This window comes from Meleagris gallopavo, chromosome 7 (genome assembly GCF_000146605.3).
Source record: "Meleagris gallopavo isolate NT-WF06-2002-E0010 breed Aviagen turkey brand Nicholas breeding stock chromosome 7, Turkey_5.1, whole genome shotgun sequence".
NCBI classification, from domain to species: domain Eukaryota; kingdom Metazoa; phylum Chordata; class Aves; order Galliformes; family Phasianidae; genus Meleagris; species Meleagris gallopavo.
This window is the reverse complement of record NC_015017.2, coordinates 4,094,255-4,108,883: the sequence shown is the minus strand read 5'-3', so window position 1 is coordinate 4,108,883 and position 14,629 is coordinate 4,094,255. Positions and strand designations below refer to the sequence as shown.

The following is a 14,629-nucleotide window of genomic DNA, read 5'->3' as shown; positions in this document are numbered from 1 at the left end:
AAATGCTGTCAAGAAAACTGAAGAAAATGTGTTGTTTCTTCTTCCCACAAGACATCAAGGTTAACACTTAAGATGGTTTATACGCTAAGGAAAAACTGACAAAGTCATGTAAAATGTATTCTAAAATGTATTAACGTGACAAATTAATGTCATTTATAGTAATATAGGAAGAAACTGTTATTTTCAAGGAAATTTTTCCACATTTCATTTTTCTGCTATTGTAAGCTGTGGTTATCTCTTCTATCAAAAGAATGATAAACGTTTGTGTAACACAGGAATGACTGTGCCTATTGTATGACTGAAGACAAGTGAACAACATCCAGCTTCTCAATATCCATTAGGTTATTGTATTTTAATGTTCATAATTGTTTTCCAGCTGTTCTAAACAAAAATTGCTGCTTCTGAACAGAATGCTGGGCTGTAATTCAATCTCAAGGTTTCACTGCTATTCATAATCTGCTTGGTCTGCTGTTAAAAATGTTGGCAGAATGCTGCATTTACACAACTGGGAACCAGAGTTTCCTCTCTACATCTCTCTACAAGGTATCTTGTCTTCCACTTTTATTTCTAACTGCATTTTCTTCTCTTCAAAAATCAGTTCCTCCCTATCAGTTCTCATATGGAGACATCTCTGGTAAAAATGATACTGCAGAGCTAACAAATATCATCTGCTAAGTACAAAGTATTTTACCTTTTATTGCTTCTTAAGACCAGGTTGTTCTTTGGACATATGTGACTGTAATTCTATACACATCTGTATGGGCATTCAGATAATGAGGCAAAGTTCTAGTATCTTTCAAGGTACATTTCACACTCATAAAACATTTTAAAACGTAGAAAGTATTAAATGAACTGGAAGTTGGCAGCTGCAGAAATAAACCAGGATAATCTGATGCTGTTTGTTCTTCTTTTACATCTTTACATTCAAAAGTTATTGTCCATTGTAAAGAATGGAATAGCAAAGATACTGTTAATGAACAGCTTGCCAACTGAGAAAACGTACCAAGTTATGACACGCTTCCCAAGAAGTGCTGCATTCCATGCTACTAAAATGCTAACCAAAAACAGTGTCATGAACACAGAAAGTACCTTACCTATACAGAGCTCTTCCACCAATAGTAACCAAGTTAGAAAACACCCTGAAGTCAGTCATGTTCTCAGGCCATGACTGTATGTTCAAATACCCTGAAGGAGAAAAAGCAAATGTGAACATGAATCATTCCAGCCATAAAGACTGTTTTACCACATACATGAATTAAGACAGGCCTAGGCTTTAAGTGAAAGATAGCTATGATCTGAGAAAAAGAAATAAATAGGTAATGAATTCAAAGACAGCTGTGTGCAAAATTCACCAGCCTGCTCTGTACTGTCTCCTCCAGCGAGGAAAAGGAAGACATGAACAGTGTCACAGCAGAAATGTCACAGCACTAAATCAGCTTTCAAAAGCCACACTGAGGGCAAGCTTAAACATAAGCTGCAATCTGATAGGCCTACATACCATTTCTCAGCAGCAGCAGACAACATTAGGATTTGCCTCAATTAAGAACATTTAGTTTAAAATGTATTGGAGCCCCAAGACAGCAATTGAGAGATCCATTATGATGCATTAAAAGATAACAAGACTTTCCAAGAACTTTCGTTCACTTCTGACTGTGTGTGAGGGCCAGTCTTCAATGGAGAGCATTCTTGGCAAAGGTAGTTAGTGCAACTCCTTATTTTGTTCTGTGCAGACATCTGTGGTGCACCTATGATTATGTTTCAGTATAGGACTGGAACGCAATACATCTTTAAGCAAAGGGATAATTCCATTGGTAAAGCAGAGACTTCCATTAGTATCTGTAACACTTGTATCACTTTGCCAGCACACTGCTCACTTAACAGTAAGGTCTTGGTCTTCTGATGCTCATGTAACCAACGCTTTATTCTGTATTCATGTGTAAAGTAAAGGACAGCACATCTGTGAACAATACTTTAATAAAGAACAACTCCAATATCAGCTACCAAATTCATAGCAGAGTGAGTTTTAAGAAAACAGCATCTGTGTCCCTCAGAAACCCAACAAATGACAACAGCAAATGCAAAATGAAAAGAAATTCACATTGTAGGACATCAGAAGTGTTTGTTACCTGTTATCTCTCTCACTGTTTGGAAAATATTTAATTTCTCAGGATTAATTGCAGCGATTGTGTGATATGGATCCCTGGAAGATTAAGCAGACAAAATGCACCACTATGAATAATAATTAAAAAACAAAAACAAAAAAACAACCACCACAATGTTTATCATGTTAAGAAGTAATACTACTTTCTGTATGGCAGGTTTAATGGTTTAATCCCCTGCCATACAGAAAGTAGTATTACTTCTTAACATGAGGTCAATACTTTGATTTCAAGCATTGTGGGTTGCAGGTTTCAGACTTCTGATTCTGCAAAATCTAACTTTTCCCATGTCATTTTAAAGGGAAACAGTAGTGCTCACTATCTTGAAGGATTGAGTCATAAATATTTTAGTAAATACTTAAGCTGCTGGAAAATTAATGGATTCTGAACAACTAGGGATGATCTTCCTAAAAGATAATTTTTCCCAAGAAGACTAGCTTAAATGGGCACAGCGTAAGTACTGCGCTACTACCTGGACTAACAAAACTGCTACTGAAACAACTAACAAGCTATAAGCAGAAGAGAACTATGAGCATGCTGGCAGTCCCTAACATGTGACTTCAGAAGGATGTATTGTTTAGAAGGTATAGAGCAGGAAGCACTAAACCAAGCAGTCAAGCAAGCTGGCCACCTGGGAACTGAAATGTCCCCATCAAACAGGAAAATCTCAGGATAAAAACATGACACTGACTCATTTTGAGAGTGCCATGAGTTAGCATTTCCTCTTTTGTTGTGAAAAAATAAGTAAAGAGAATTTGCTTAGAAAATATCCCCGAGAAGAAAATATACTGTGATTCTCCAGTTGTGTAAGAAGCTAACTAGAGCCTATCTCTAACAAAAAAACCTTGAAATAGTCAGGAAAAAATTCTTCTATAACACTATCTTATGGTGTTTTTGTGAATTTTTCGAGGCTAGGAAACATTCTCAGTAAAAGATGGAGCATGCATTTCCATTTGTCCTGCTTCCTAAGAGACATTCTTGGAACTGGAGCTCCTGAGACAGGCCTCACAAGTTTGTGCTGTGGTGAATATACATTAAAACCCCTTAATAGGCAAATGCCTGATCTGCTTTATCAACATCCAAACTTGTAGAGTAATGTAGGCATCTACCACTCTTCCTAGCAGAGCCAAGACTTCTCAGTAGAACAGGCACAACTGAACTTTGCAGCTTCAAGAATGAGAGATTTAACTGATTGCGTAACTGCAGACAGACAACTAAAGGGGAGATAAAACACTGCCTATAATGGAGGGTTGTTACTCTTGCTGATAAGGCTCTCCGACCTTAATAAACATTATAATACAGAAACAGAAAGAACAGTGCATGTAAATTGGTCAGGGCCTACTGAACCAATACTTCCATCTGTTCAGGCCAGTGAAAGATGGGAAAGATGGGCTTCACGGGCAACATTTTCCTAGCAACGATGCTATCATAGCAGCCTTGAAATAGTGGGTCACCTGCACTGGTGCAGATTTTTACAAGCACAGCATGCAGACTCTTGTTCATCACTGGCAAAAATGCACAGCTAATGCTGATGACTATGTTGAAAAACAGTGTTTCGATAGAGAAAATTCTCACAAACAGAGTTATTGTGCTCCTTTCATCTATTGTTGTTGCCATGGAAATAAATAGGAAGCATCGTTTTTGGAGTGACCTATGCGGTTTGAATAGACACTGTTACAAATACATAGGGACTAAGTTCAAATGATGAGGCAACAGAAAGACAAGCTACAAAATAACAGGATCAAAAATGACAGAATCAATTGTAATCATACAGTTACCAATCAAAACAATAAAATCCACTCTTCGCATCTTTCAAGCAATGAAGTATTCTCTGAGACTACAAAACATCTTTCGATTCTGCAGAGACAGCTAGACTTTAAGTCTCTACAATCTGAAATGCTGAAAGTTCAGGCTTAAATGTTACAGTTCACAGAGTATACAAATTTGTAACAGAAGGTAATTAGAAGTTCAAGCAGAGGTATGTTTTGTTATTGCTCTACGTTGTCCATCTATGTAACTAGCAGCATACTTACTATCATCTTTTATTTCCTTTGTGTGTACTAATGATTTGCAAAATGTAATTACAATTTTAAACAAAAAAGCTGTTCCAGAATATTTTCTTACCCAGAGTGTTTTATTCAAGATTGGTTTTGTTCTCTTTATATTTGATTGATAGATCTGTTATCATGACTCACCTTGTAACTTCACTATTACTGCAACTTCTACAAAAAATGTCTCTGTAATCCTCAAAGTCACAGATCTCTTAATGAACTGGAATGATGCAGAGAGAACTGCTCGGTTCCTCCAGCTGCTTGCCTTGCAATTACTAGAGTACTTCCTGTCATGTGGGATGTAACAGATTTACAACCAGCCTCGTGAACAATCATCTGGCTGGATGAGAAAGTGCTAAGGTACGAGCACTGACTGCTGCGTGACCTTTGCAGGGCTTCCAGAAGCCTGAAACTGCATTTCCTTAAACCAGCTGAACCTAAGTTTCTTTCTCCCTGTGCTACATTAACCTTTCACATTATGCTCTCTGCAGGAGATGAGAAGGCCAACTGCACTGCCAAAGCTCACATTTGCTGGCCTTTTGAACATCAGTGAGCTGCAGGGCTCCACTGAAACGGATTTTCAGCTTTTGCGTGGCTGGAGTCAAGTTGCAGGTGAAGAAATATTACAACCAATCACCTTAGCAAACCAAAGAAACAAGTCATTTCTCTCCACCTCATCTTGTAGGGAAATGTGAGCCATGCAATCCAGAGTCAACAACTTCATTATCTTAACACATCTAACTCTAAGAAAGGCCAACAAAAAATCTGCTGCTATTACTCACGCCAGAATTCCACTTCAGATCTATCTGCAGAAGTTCAGATCATCACACACTATGCCATGAAACTGCAAACACGGAGTTAGCCTGGAACCATACCTTATACTGTAAATCCTAACAAGCAATTGCAACCAATACTGAAAACTCTGAGAAGCCAAAAGAGCATATTAAAAAATGAAGACTACACAGCAGTAGAAGTAATTGAATACTTTGTACTGTTGATGTATATTTATTACAACAAAGGGAGAGAAAGAGTTTCATCTTGCTAGTGTATTTTGAGGATTTTACTCATTTTAAAAGGCCCTGCAATACCTCAAAGCACCACGTGTAACTCACCATGGCTGATTACACCACAAAAAGCTTGAATTAGTGAGAAAATACAATCCTATGTCTGCTCTCTCAAAGAGCACAAAATAAGAAAGCAGTTATTGACATCAGACCTCCCCTGATCACCAAAACAGATTACATCTGCTTTCACCATTTACATCCCATTCTGCTGAATTTGCACCACACATTCACTTTTGATACGACGGCAAACAGCCCATCAAACTATTAACAGCATGAGGTTATTTGGCTGGTCTTTCTTTACAAAAAACAGACATTAATGAGACTCCCAAATACTGGTTCTATACCTCCACATCATCTACTGTTATTAAGACCTATTCAATACATGGACATATTTAAAGCGAAACACCACATTTAAGTACCACTGATTTTTGCACATCTCTGCAATTGAAACTGGAATAGATATAATTAAAATGAGTTGACAAGAGGGCAGGTTTTTTGCATGCATGTGCAGCAACAGCCACTGAGGCTCTGACAGCCTCTACATGAGGCACTTTTAGCATATTCTGCACATTTCACCACCAATTAAACACAATTCAGAACAAATGAATGGAAGGCAACCTATTCTCTGTTATGAGCCATTACTGAAAGCAAGTGCTGAAAATTTTATAAAGTAACCTAAGCTCACAGTTGCTTTTCTCTTTCCAATGCCATCTCATTCATTCTGTCTTTTCCTACAGGATGAATCACAAGAATCTGGTTAGCAGTTTCCTTCACAAATGAAGATAGGAAACTAATTTAGCCTAGGTCTGCAGTCAAGTAATAGAAGCCTGCGGCTGTAATTAAGAGGTGGGCACTACTGGTTTCAGCATGCACCATGACACAACATACAAACATTTTGTCACTTACCCATGAATCCCAGTAACAAGGAAGATCAGGTTGCCATTGATCTTAGTACAGTTTATGAACTTGTCAATGTTGCTGGAATCCACTGTCTGAGCTGACACTAAGCTCCCTGTTCCAATGCCATCACACGCTGCCAAAACAAGGAGTTTTATGTGAAGAACTAGGAAAAACAATTACTAAATCAGTACTTGTCATCCTTCTAAATGCAAGTCTTCATTTCTTGCAGAGAAAAAGCTGCAAAGAAGTGTTAAAATGGCACTAATTTCCCATATTCCCCAAGGACCGTGTGCTAATTTAAACCAGTAAGCTCAAGGACCTGCCACAGAAGGGCATCCTGGCAAATGTTTTTTCACGTTGGATCTCAAGGCAAGTATGAACCCCACAAACTCCCACTCAAGCCATCTGTAAGGAGATACTTGATGATTTAACTTAGACTGGCAGTATCCTATATTTGTGCACTACACTCTGCAAAAGGAAGGGGTCCTACACTGCTAGCTCAACAAGTCTCCTTTGCTTTGGTGAACTTAAAGTCTGTGAACTTAACTATTCATGCACCAGAAGGCCCTCTTGAAAGGAAGCACAAAAATAATTTCTTCATCATCTCATTAAACAAATTAATAGGACCTTAAGAAACCTTCATATGAATGTTGACAAATCTTCTCTACGCTGCATTTAAAAGCAACTCAGCTGCATTTTCTGATGCATCCAAGAACAAAAAACTCCCAGTTTCCATCAGATAACACATCTATTTCCCTAATGGACTCCTCAGATGGCAACTGTTATCAGAACACCTGAACCTTTAGTAGACGTGACAGCTCCCCTCCATCCCATTATGTAAAGCTAAGGGCTTGGGAAGAACAACACATATGTATTCACATGCATCCAAATGTATCTTTTCAACTGTAAATAGGTATAAATACGTCATTTCCCAGCCTTGGCAGAAGTTTCTCTTTAACTGTCTCAGCCAGGTGGTGTGACTACTGATTTACAGGGTTTGCAGTAGCTTGGTGGTGAATTCCTTTTCAGACTACTACAGAACTAGTTCTAGTTCCCTCCACTAGTACTGAAAAATGACATAAGCCCATATGGGAAATGTGATGGTGCTTTGATCCTGAGACATTTAAGCGTGGAGCATAAAGTCTCCCCAGTGGAGCTCAGGACCAAAGTAACCTATAAATATCAGTCTTTTCATCAGCATTCTCACTGAAAAACTTCTAATCTACCTTTAAGACACTCAGAAAGAAGGTAAAAGATTCTGGGAAAATAGGTATTTTCAGAGAACAGTCAAAATAATGGAAACTTAAAGCTACACTGAGTGTGAAACATACCCTATATTGAAGTCTGGGTTTTAGTGCAGCCTCCTTTGGAATGACAAAAGGAGAGCTCTGCAACACCTCCAGGAAATACGAGTCATTAAAATGATATAATAAAGAATTCTTTCAGATTTCTCTAAAACCAATGAAGAAATCGCCCTCATTTTTATCTAAGCAAAAGTAATTGGTTTGGTTATACTACCATTATAACTGAATAAATTTTCATTACGTTGTATTTAGGAACACGCTTCACACACAGCCTACATAGTTCAAAGTTCTGTGGATATCCAAAGGCTATTAATATCAAATATTCTACAGCATACTCATACATATTTCATGCCAAAATAACACACTGCTTTGCTCTACTGGAGTGTAGACTACATTCAAAAAACATTTATACTAAATTACTGCCTACCTTTAGGACAAATGTCAGTGCAGGGCTTACACATCTTAATACCATTCTCTTCAACCTCCATCTTGGAGCTTGGACATGCACGGACACAAGAGCTGGAATCTACCACAAAGTTGTCTAAAAAGAAGATATTGGGAGAAAGTGAACCACTGGACTACACAATACTGGAAGAACGTGGTTTTTGATTGTATTATGTTATTTACCTTCATGCTTATTGAGACACTTCTGAAAACAATGAGCAATTTAGACCTGCATTTGGTGACTCCTGAAAAAACAGTTCTCTTTCACGCACACAGAACTGTATTCATGGGATAATGCACTGCATGGGACAATGACAATTATTTCAATTTTGCCTTGTAAAACAACTGCCAAAGGAGATACAGACTGATTCTACTTGATTGAAAACTTAATGAGGTCAAGAAGAAAAAAATAAATCAGAAAGCTCAATGAAGTACTTAGACAAAGAATCACATCCCTGAAGCAGTGCATGGTATACCAGTTCTGTTAAAAATAAACAAAAATTCAACTTCCTTAGATCATTCACCACTCTTATTAGAGACAGAACAAAGCTGTGACAGTCCCAACCTCAGCCTACTGTCAATCTGAGCTTCATCGTAGAGATTCAAAATTTGGATTTAGCTTTGAGTTGAGTTATGGTTCAGTTTATTATAGATTATCCAGGTAAATTACATTTAAAATAATGGACAACACAACTGGAAACATTGGTGGGAAGAAAAGGGAGAACAAAAACATGGTCTCTCTTTCCTAACTAAAACGTCTGTATCGAAGACTGCATCAATGGCAATCTCTAAGTAAGTATTTTGTTCTTTTTCATCTGGCTGGCATTTCAGAAGTATGTGTTTTTCACATGCATGGGATTACTGCTTTTAATCCCCCCCAGCTACTGTACTTTCACTCATGGTATTGTCAGTATGGCAAGTTTTTTCCCCACTGGGAAAACTGCTAAGGAAAATGTGGTAACTTTATGTCAAACCATCATGATTCCAAGAAAAGAGCATCCACATCATGAAAGTGTTTGGTGCCAGATATTACTGGTGGTAGACTGTTAATTCTGTTAATTACACTCATTTATACAATCCCATGAATTAATACAGCATTTTGGTATTATCTTAACAGTTCATTTCTAAATCTACACAGGCCGTTCGAAAGCATGAACGTAACAAGTGGTCACTGTGGAGACAGAAACTCAGCGAATTCCCTTTTTGTAAAAGAGAAGTCACTCCAATACACAACGCTTGGAAAGTGTCAACAACCCAGAACTCTGTTTCTACTTAGCATACGACTAAACTTTTGCTAGATGCAGGCACACACAGGGCGATCTGAGCCTTTGCACTATTCACTTCACTCTCCTTCTCTCGCGGTTCCACAGGGCTCCTGAAATGCAATTCAAAACTTCCCATCGCCGCAGGAAAAGAGAGCCAAGGCAGCACTTACGTGGGCACTTCTTGACGCAGAAAGCCCCGTACGTGTACTTGGCATTGTGATTATGTTCCAGTTGGAAGGTAGTAGGATTGTACACAAATGTCTGGGGGCACTGTGTGACACATGCTCCGCTATCATTGAAATTCATACAGGCCTGCAAAACAGGGGAGGAAAGAAAACATCAGCTTGATTAAGTCATATAGTTGGTTGTGTAGCTGTTTCGGTTTTTAGTTTAACTGTTCTGACTGTTCAGAAATGTTGCAACAGTGAGGAATGTTATGCATAGCCTTCTAATCTCCATTTTGTCTACACAGATTTCTTGCTAGGACCTTGGCAAATACATGGCACATGAAAGGAATTCTCACAGAGATCCCTTAATCTGAAACACAGCTGACTGTTACAGCATTTCCTACAAAAATGTAACAGAACTCCAATTTGTTTCATAACTATTGTTACTACTAGTAATCAACTAATTCACAACTCCATAGGAAGCTCTAAAGCTGCCAGGAGTAAACAGTTATTTATCATAGTTAATCTAAACAAATGCTAATGACTTTTCTTTAGAGGTCCAACCTTTTCACTTCTTACAGCATGAGTCCACAGTCCAGCTGAAAACTGAAATTCCCAATTAGAAAGCAAGAGGGATAAGAACTTCTTTTGAGTTAGCACAGGAGGGGGTCATTTCCCTAAGTGCAAGTTTAACAAGGTCAGTTGCTTCGCACACTGGGAGAAGAAAATAGGACTTTGTATCACTTAGCATTCAAGCTCAGCCACCCACAGCTGCCAGAGGACAGGGCTCTGACAAATGAAGAGGCAAGCGTGTGGATAGAGTAATAGTATTCAGGAAGAATAGTTGACAATGCAGGGATGATAATTAGCAAAGCTAAAAACAAACAAACAACAAAAAAACCCACAAAAATCGTGGCATTCTTTATCACCATACTTCTTGTCTGTGGTTTTGATCACAGCATACAGAAAACTGCTATCTCCAGTAGCAGTCACAAAGCACACCACCAATGCCTAGTGTCAAAACTCATACAAATATGAAAGCTGTAGCCTGGCTTGAATCCTCCTAGCATCTTAAGCAGCCAATCCTACTGGATTTTGCCCATCTACCCTTCATCCTTACCAAGAACCGGATAGAAAGCCCACTCTGTGAATAGAGTTGTGTCATTTTTCTGATTTCAGAGTATTCAGCCTGGCCCTGTTGTGCATTTCAAGTTTTAGATCCAGTTAATTTTAAATACAAGATAAGAATATTTCTAAAACTTTATTTTAGCATGTTTGCTTGCAGTTATCTTAGATGATGATTATTGCCTTGCTTTTATAACTGAATATCCAAATGACTGTATGGCAGCATATGGAGGAGGAGGCTAGATAATTTCATCAAGAAGTAACACCATATTTAAAGCAGGATGCTGTTACAAGCTGCCATAATATGTTGAACAGTTTTCAGGGTTTCATAAGCTTTGCTTTACTTATTAATAAATTCTAATTTAGTTCATTTTCTCCTCATTTTTTTATATCCACTGTCAACTGAGGAAATACTCTATTATGTACACAACAATCCTCTTAGCAAATACATAAAGTAAAACATGCCAATACTCTTCTAAGACGGAACTTCTCAGGAAAAGATTTGGGAAGTTTTACTTCTTGACTGTAATACTTTGTATTCATTTGTAATTGTTTTCATAATGCAAGCAAACTTCAGGATTTGATGCTAAACACTGCTAATATGGGAATGAAAACACAAGAAACTCAGGAAAAACTGACTTGTATCTCTCACTTGACAACTAAGCACAGGTGGTCATTGCCTATACACTTTTCATACAGTGTGTCACAAGCAAGTATCGACTAGCCTTGAAAATTGTCTGACCCCTGCTGAATTTCGGTTACACTGTTCTGGGGCCAGAAGTGAATGAAAGCAGTGCTCTGGGTACTTCTCTGCTGGGTCAGAAGAAACATGCTAGCATGACTTTTAACATACAGATTCCTATTATTGCCATTATTCAGAAAATCTGTTTTTAATTTCAGGCTGCAGTACTATAGAACGTGGCCAAACAAGATGTGGCTTCAGTTGAGGATGTTCCTCAACTATTGCATGAGACCAATAAATCTTTTCTTTACACATTCAGATTATATGACATCACAGGAAGGAATGCTGTTTCCGCAACTCTAGTCAAAACCAACCAAGAAGTTCCAGCAAGCTTTGGATCACAGAATCATAGGAGTTGGAAGGGACCTCTGGAGATCACCTGCCTAAACCCACCTGCTAAAGCAGGTTCCCTACAGCAGCTTACACAGGAACCTGTCCAGCTGGGTTTTGAGTATCTCCAAAGGATACTCTGTAACTTCCCTGGGAGCTTGCTCCAGGGCTCTGTAACACTCATAGTAAATAAGTTTCTTCTTGTGTTCATGCAGAATATCCCGTGTTCCAGTTTGTGCTCATTGCCCTTTGTCCTGTCATTGCCCCTTGTCCTGTCATAGCCCCATCCATTCCACATCTGCCACTTAGATTTTTATAAGCACTGATAAGATTCCCTCTCAGTCTTCTATTCTCCAGGCTGAACAGCCTTAGGGCACTCAGAATTTCCTCATAAGAGAGATGCTGGATCATGGTCAACCTGTTCTGCACCAGGACATATAGGTCCTTCCCTGCACAGCTCCTTTCTACCAGTAAACTCTACTGATGCACACGGTTATTCCTCCCCAGGTGCAGGACTCTACACTGGCTCTTGCTGAACCTCACATGGTTCCTCTCTGGCCAGGTCTCCAGCCAGTCCAGGTCTTGCTGTCATGTGAGCCACTCCTCCCAGCTAAGTATCATCAGCAGACTTGCTGAAGGACCACCCCTTCATCCAAGTCACTGTTGAAGATATTGAACAATACTAGGATCACCATGAGACACTCACCTGGAGTACCAACACATTTGCAATTGATCTTAGGTTGGGAGGGGTGTTAAAGAACATCCAGTTCCAAATCCCTGCTGTGGGCAGAGCTGCCACTCACCAGGTCCGTATACTCAGGGCCCCATCCAACCTGGCCTTGAAAACTTCCAGAGATGAGGCATCCACAGCTTCTTTTGGCAGCCTGTGCCAGTGCATCACCACTCTTTGAGTGAAGAATTTCCTCCTAACATCTAACCTAAACCTCCCATCTTTTAGACTAAAGCCATTTCTCCTTGTTCTATCACTATCAGACCACGTAAAAAGTCAATTCCCTCCTGTTTGTAAGTTTCCCTGAAGAACTGGAAGGCTGCAAAGAGGTCTCCGCAAAACCTTCTCTCCTCCAGACTAGACAAACCAAGCTGTCTAAGCCTGTCTTCATAGGACAGGTGCTCCAGCTCTCTGATCATCTTTACAGCCTTCCTCCGGTCCTGTTCCAATGGCTCCACAGCTTTCTTGTGCTGGTGACCCTAAGGCCTGGACATGATACTTTAGAATAGGGTCTCATGGAAGCAGAGTAGAGAGGAACAATCACCCCCGTTGCCCTGCTGGCCATCTCTCTCTCGAAACAGCCCAGGATGCAGTTGGACTTCCAAGCTGCAAGAGAACACTGCTGGCTCACATCAAGCTTCTCATTCACTTGGGACCCGCATGTTCTTCACTGCAGAGTGCTATCTGAGAATTTTTCTCCCAGTTTGTACACGAATCTGGGACTATCCTGACCCAAGTGCAACACCCTGCACTTGGCTTTGCTGGATCTCATTTGGTTCACAGCGGCCCACTACTCAAGCCTGCCCAGGCCACTCTGGAAGGCGTTCCTTCCTTCTCTGAATCAACTCTACCTACCACTCAGTTTGGTGTTTTCTACAAATTTCCTGAGGGTGCAATTGATCACTGTCTAGGTCATTGGTAAAGAACGTGTAAGAAAGTCAGTTCCAAGACAGACCCCTAGAGAACACCGGTCATCACAAGCCTCCACCTGGACACAGAGCCATTGACAACAAGCCCTCTGACTATGACCATCCAATCAATTATTTATCCACCTAGTAGTCCAGCCTTCAAATCCATATCATCCCAATTTAAAGATAAGTATACAGTGTGTCAAAAGTCCTGCACAAGTTCAGGTACACAACATCAGTTGCCCTTCTGTCCATCAGTGCTACCATTCCATCACAGAAGGCCCTCAGACTGGTCAGGCACAATCTGCCCTTGATGAAGCCATGCTGGCTGACTCAGACAGCCTCCTCATCTTGCATGCGCTTTAACATAGCATAGATCTCTCCTTTCAATACTGCCTGGCAGGTTTTAAGAGGAGCTCACCCAAGTTGGCTGGTGTTTGTCCCCTCCATCACTTGGGTCCTCTGAAGATCCACTTCTCTGAGCACATTCTAATTCTAATTCTAAGCTTCCTTTGGTCTAGGTTCGCTGCCCTTGAAAACATCAGCAAAACTTGCCTCTGCAGCACAGAGCAATCAGATATATGTTTTTTGAGATCAGTATTGGTGGCTGAAGTTGTTTACACTGTTACTAATATGAAGTACAAATGAGACAAATTTGGCTAAAGGTCTGTATGTACTGAAAAAAAGTGTCTTTTTTTGTCCTTTCATCTTAAGAATATGTAGTAGAACACATTTGAGGTAGAATATTTTGGGAACCGCTTTCCTTCCTAGTATGGCTAGTAAAAAAGCTGTGTTTAAATCCGGTCTGGCAGTAATAGGGAACATCTTTCATGAAGAAGCTAAATTGTAATCCTGACTTCCAAATAAAAAGCGCATTGTGCAGTAATAAAAGCCATACTCGAGTGTAATGATAAATACATCTGAAAATTCCCTGTCACCTCTAAAAAATTATAGAAAAGCAAAAGATAAAAATCACAGAGATTACCATATTAACGTTTCCCAATCTGTATTTACAAATCTCAAATCTGCTAATGGGTAATATTAAGCAGATAAGTGATGCCAATATAAAGAGAAAAACATTAAATGTTAAGAGTTCACAGTCAAAATCTGGGAGTGTGCACGCAATGCATTCAGAGGAGCAAAACTGTGAGTTTCATGGGCTAAAGCACTAAAAACATGCACTGTGTCTGCCAGGAAGAAGAAAAATGAGAAGTCTCACACATACAAAGCAATCAGTGTCTTTGGGTCCAGAACAGCCTCCAGCGCACTCCCGGTGGCAGCAGTCACTGACGTAGGGCCCGTAGCACCGTCCATCACACTGCTCTGCACACACTGTCTTTGTTACTAGGAGAAGGAAGGAAAAACGATCGTGTCAGAATCAGAACTGAGGAGACAGCTCTTCTGAGGAAAACAAGCTGAACAACAACATACTGTAAAAAA

The 14,629-nt window shown here is 39.7% G+C and overlaps 1 protein-coding gene across 4 annotated transcripts in view; it reads right to left on the bottom strand.

The window, feature by feature from the left end:
* The window catches only part of ERBB4 (erb-b2 receptor tyrosine kinase 4), a 322,379-nt gene that overhangs the window by 141,584 nt on the left and 166,166 nt on the right, over nucleotides 1-14,629 (bottom strand). For all 4 annotated transcript variants that reach the window (XM_031554101.1, XM_031554102.1, XM_031554103.1 and 1 more), the window contains exons 5-10: nucleotides 14,415-14,533; nucleotides 9,358-9,499; nucleotides 7,906-8,019; nucleotides 6,181-6,307; nucleotides 2,127-2,200; nucleotides 1,095-1,185 (exon numbers count right to left, since the gene is read on the bottom strand). In XM_031554101.1, the coding sequence (XP_031409961.1) occupies nucleotides 1,095-1,185; nucleotides 2,127-2,200; nucleotides 6,181-6,307; nucleotides 7,906-8,019; nucleotides 9,358-9,499; nucleotides 14,415-14,533 (667 nt within the window). The remainder of the gene's footprint in view (nucleotides 1-1,094; nucleotides 1,186-2,126; nucleotides 2,201-6,180; nucleotides 6,308-7,905; nucleotides 8,020-9,357; nucleotides 9,500-14,414; nucleotides 14,534-14,629) is intronic.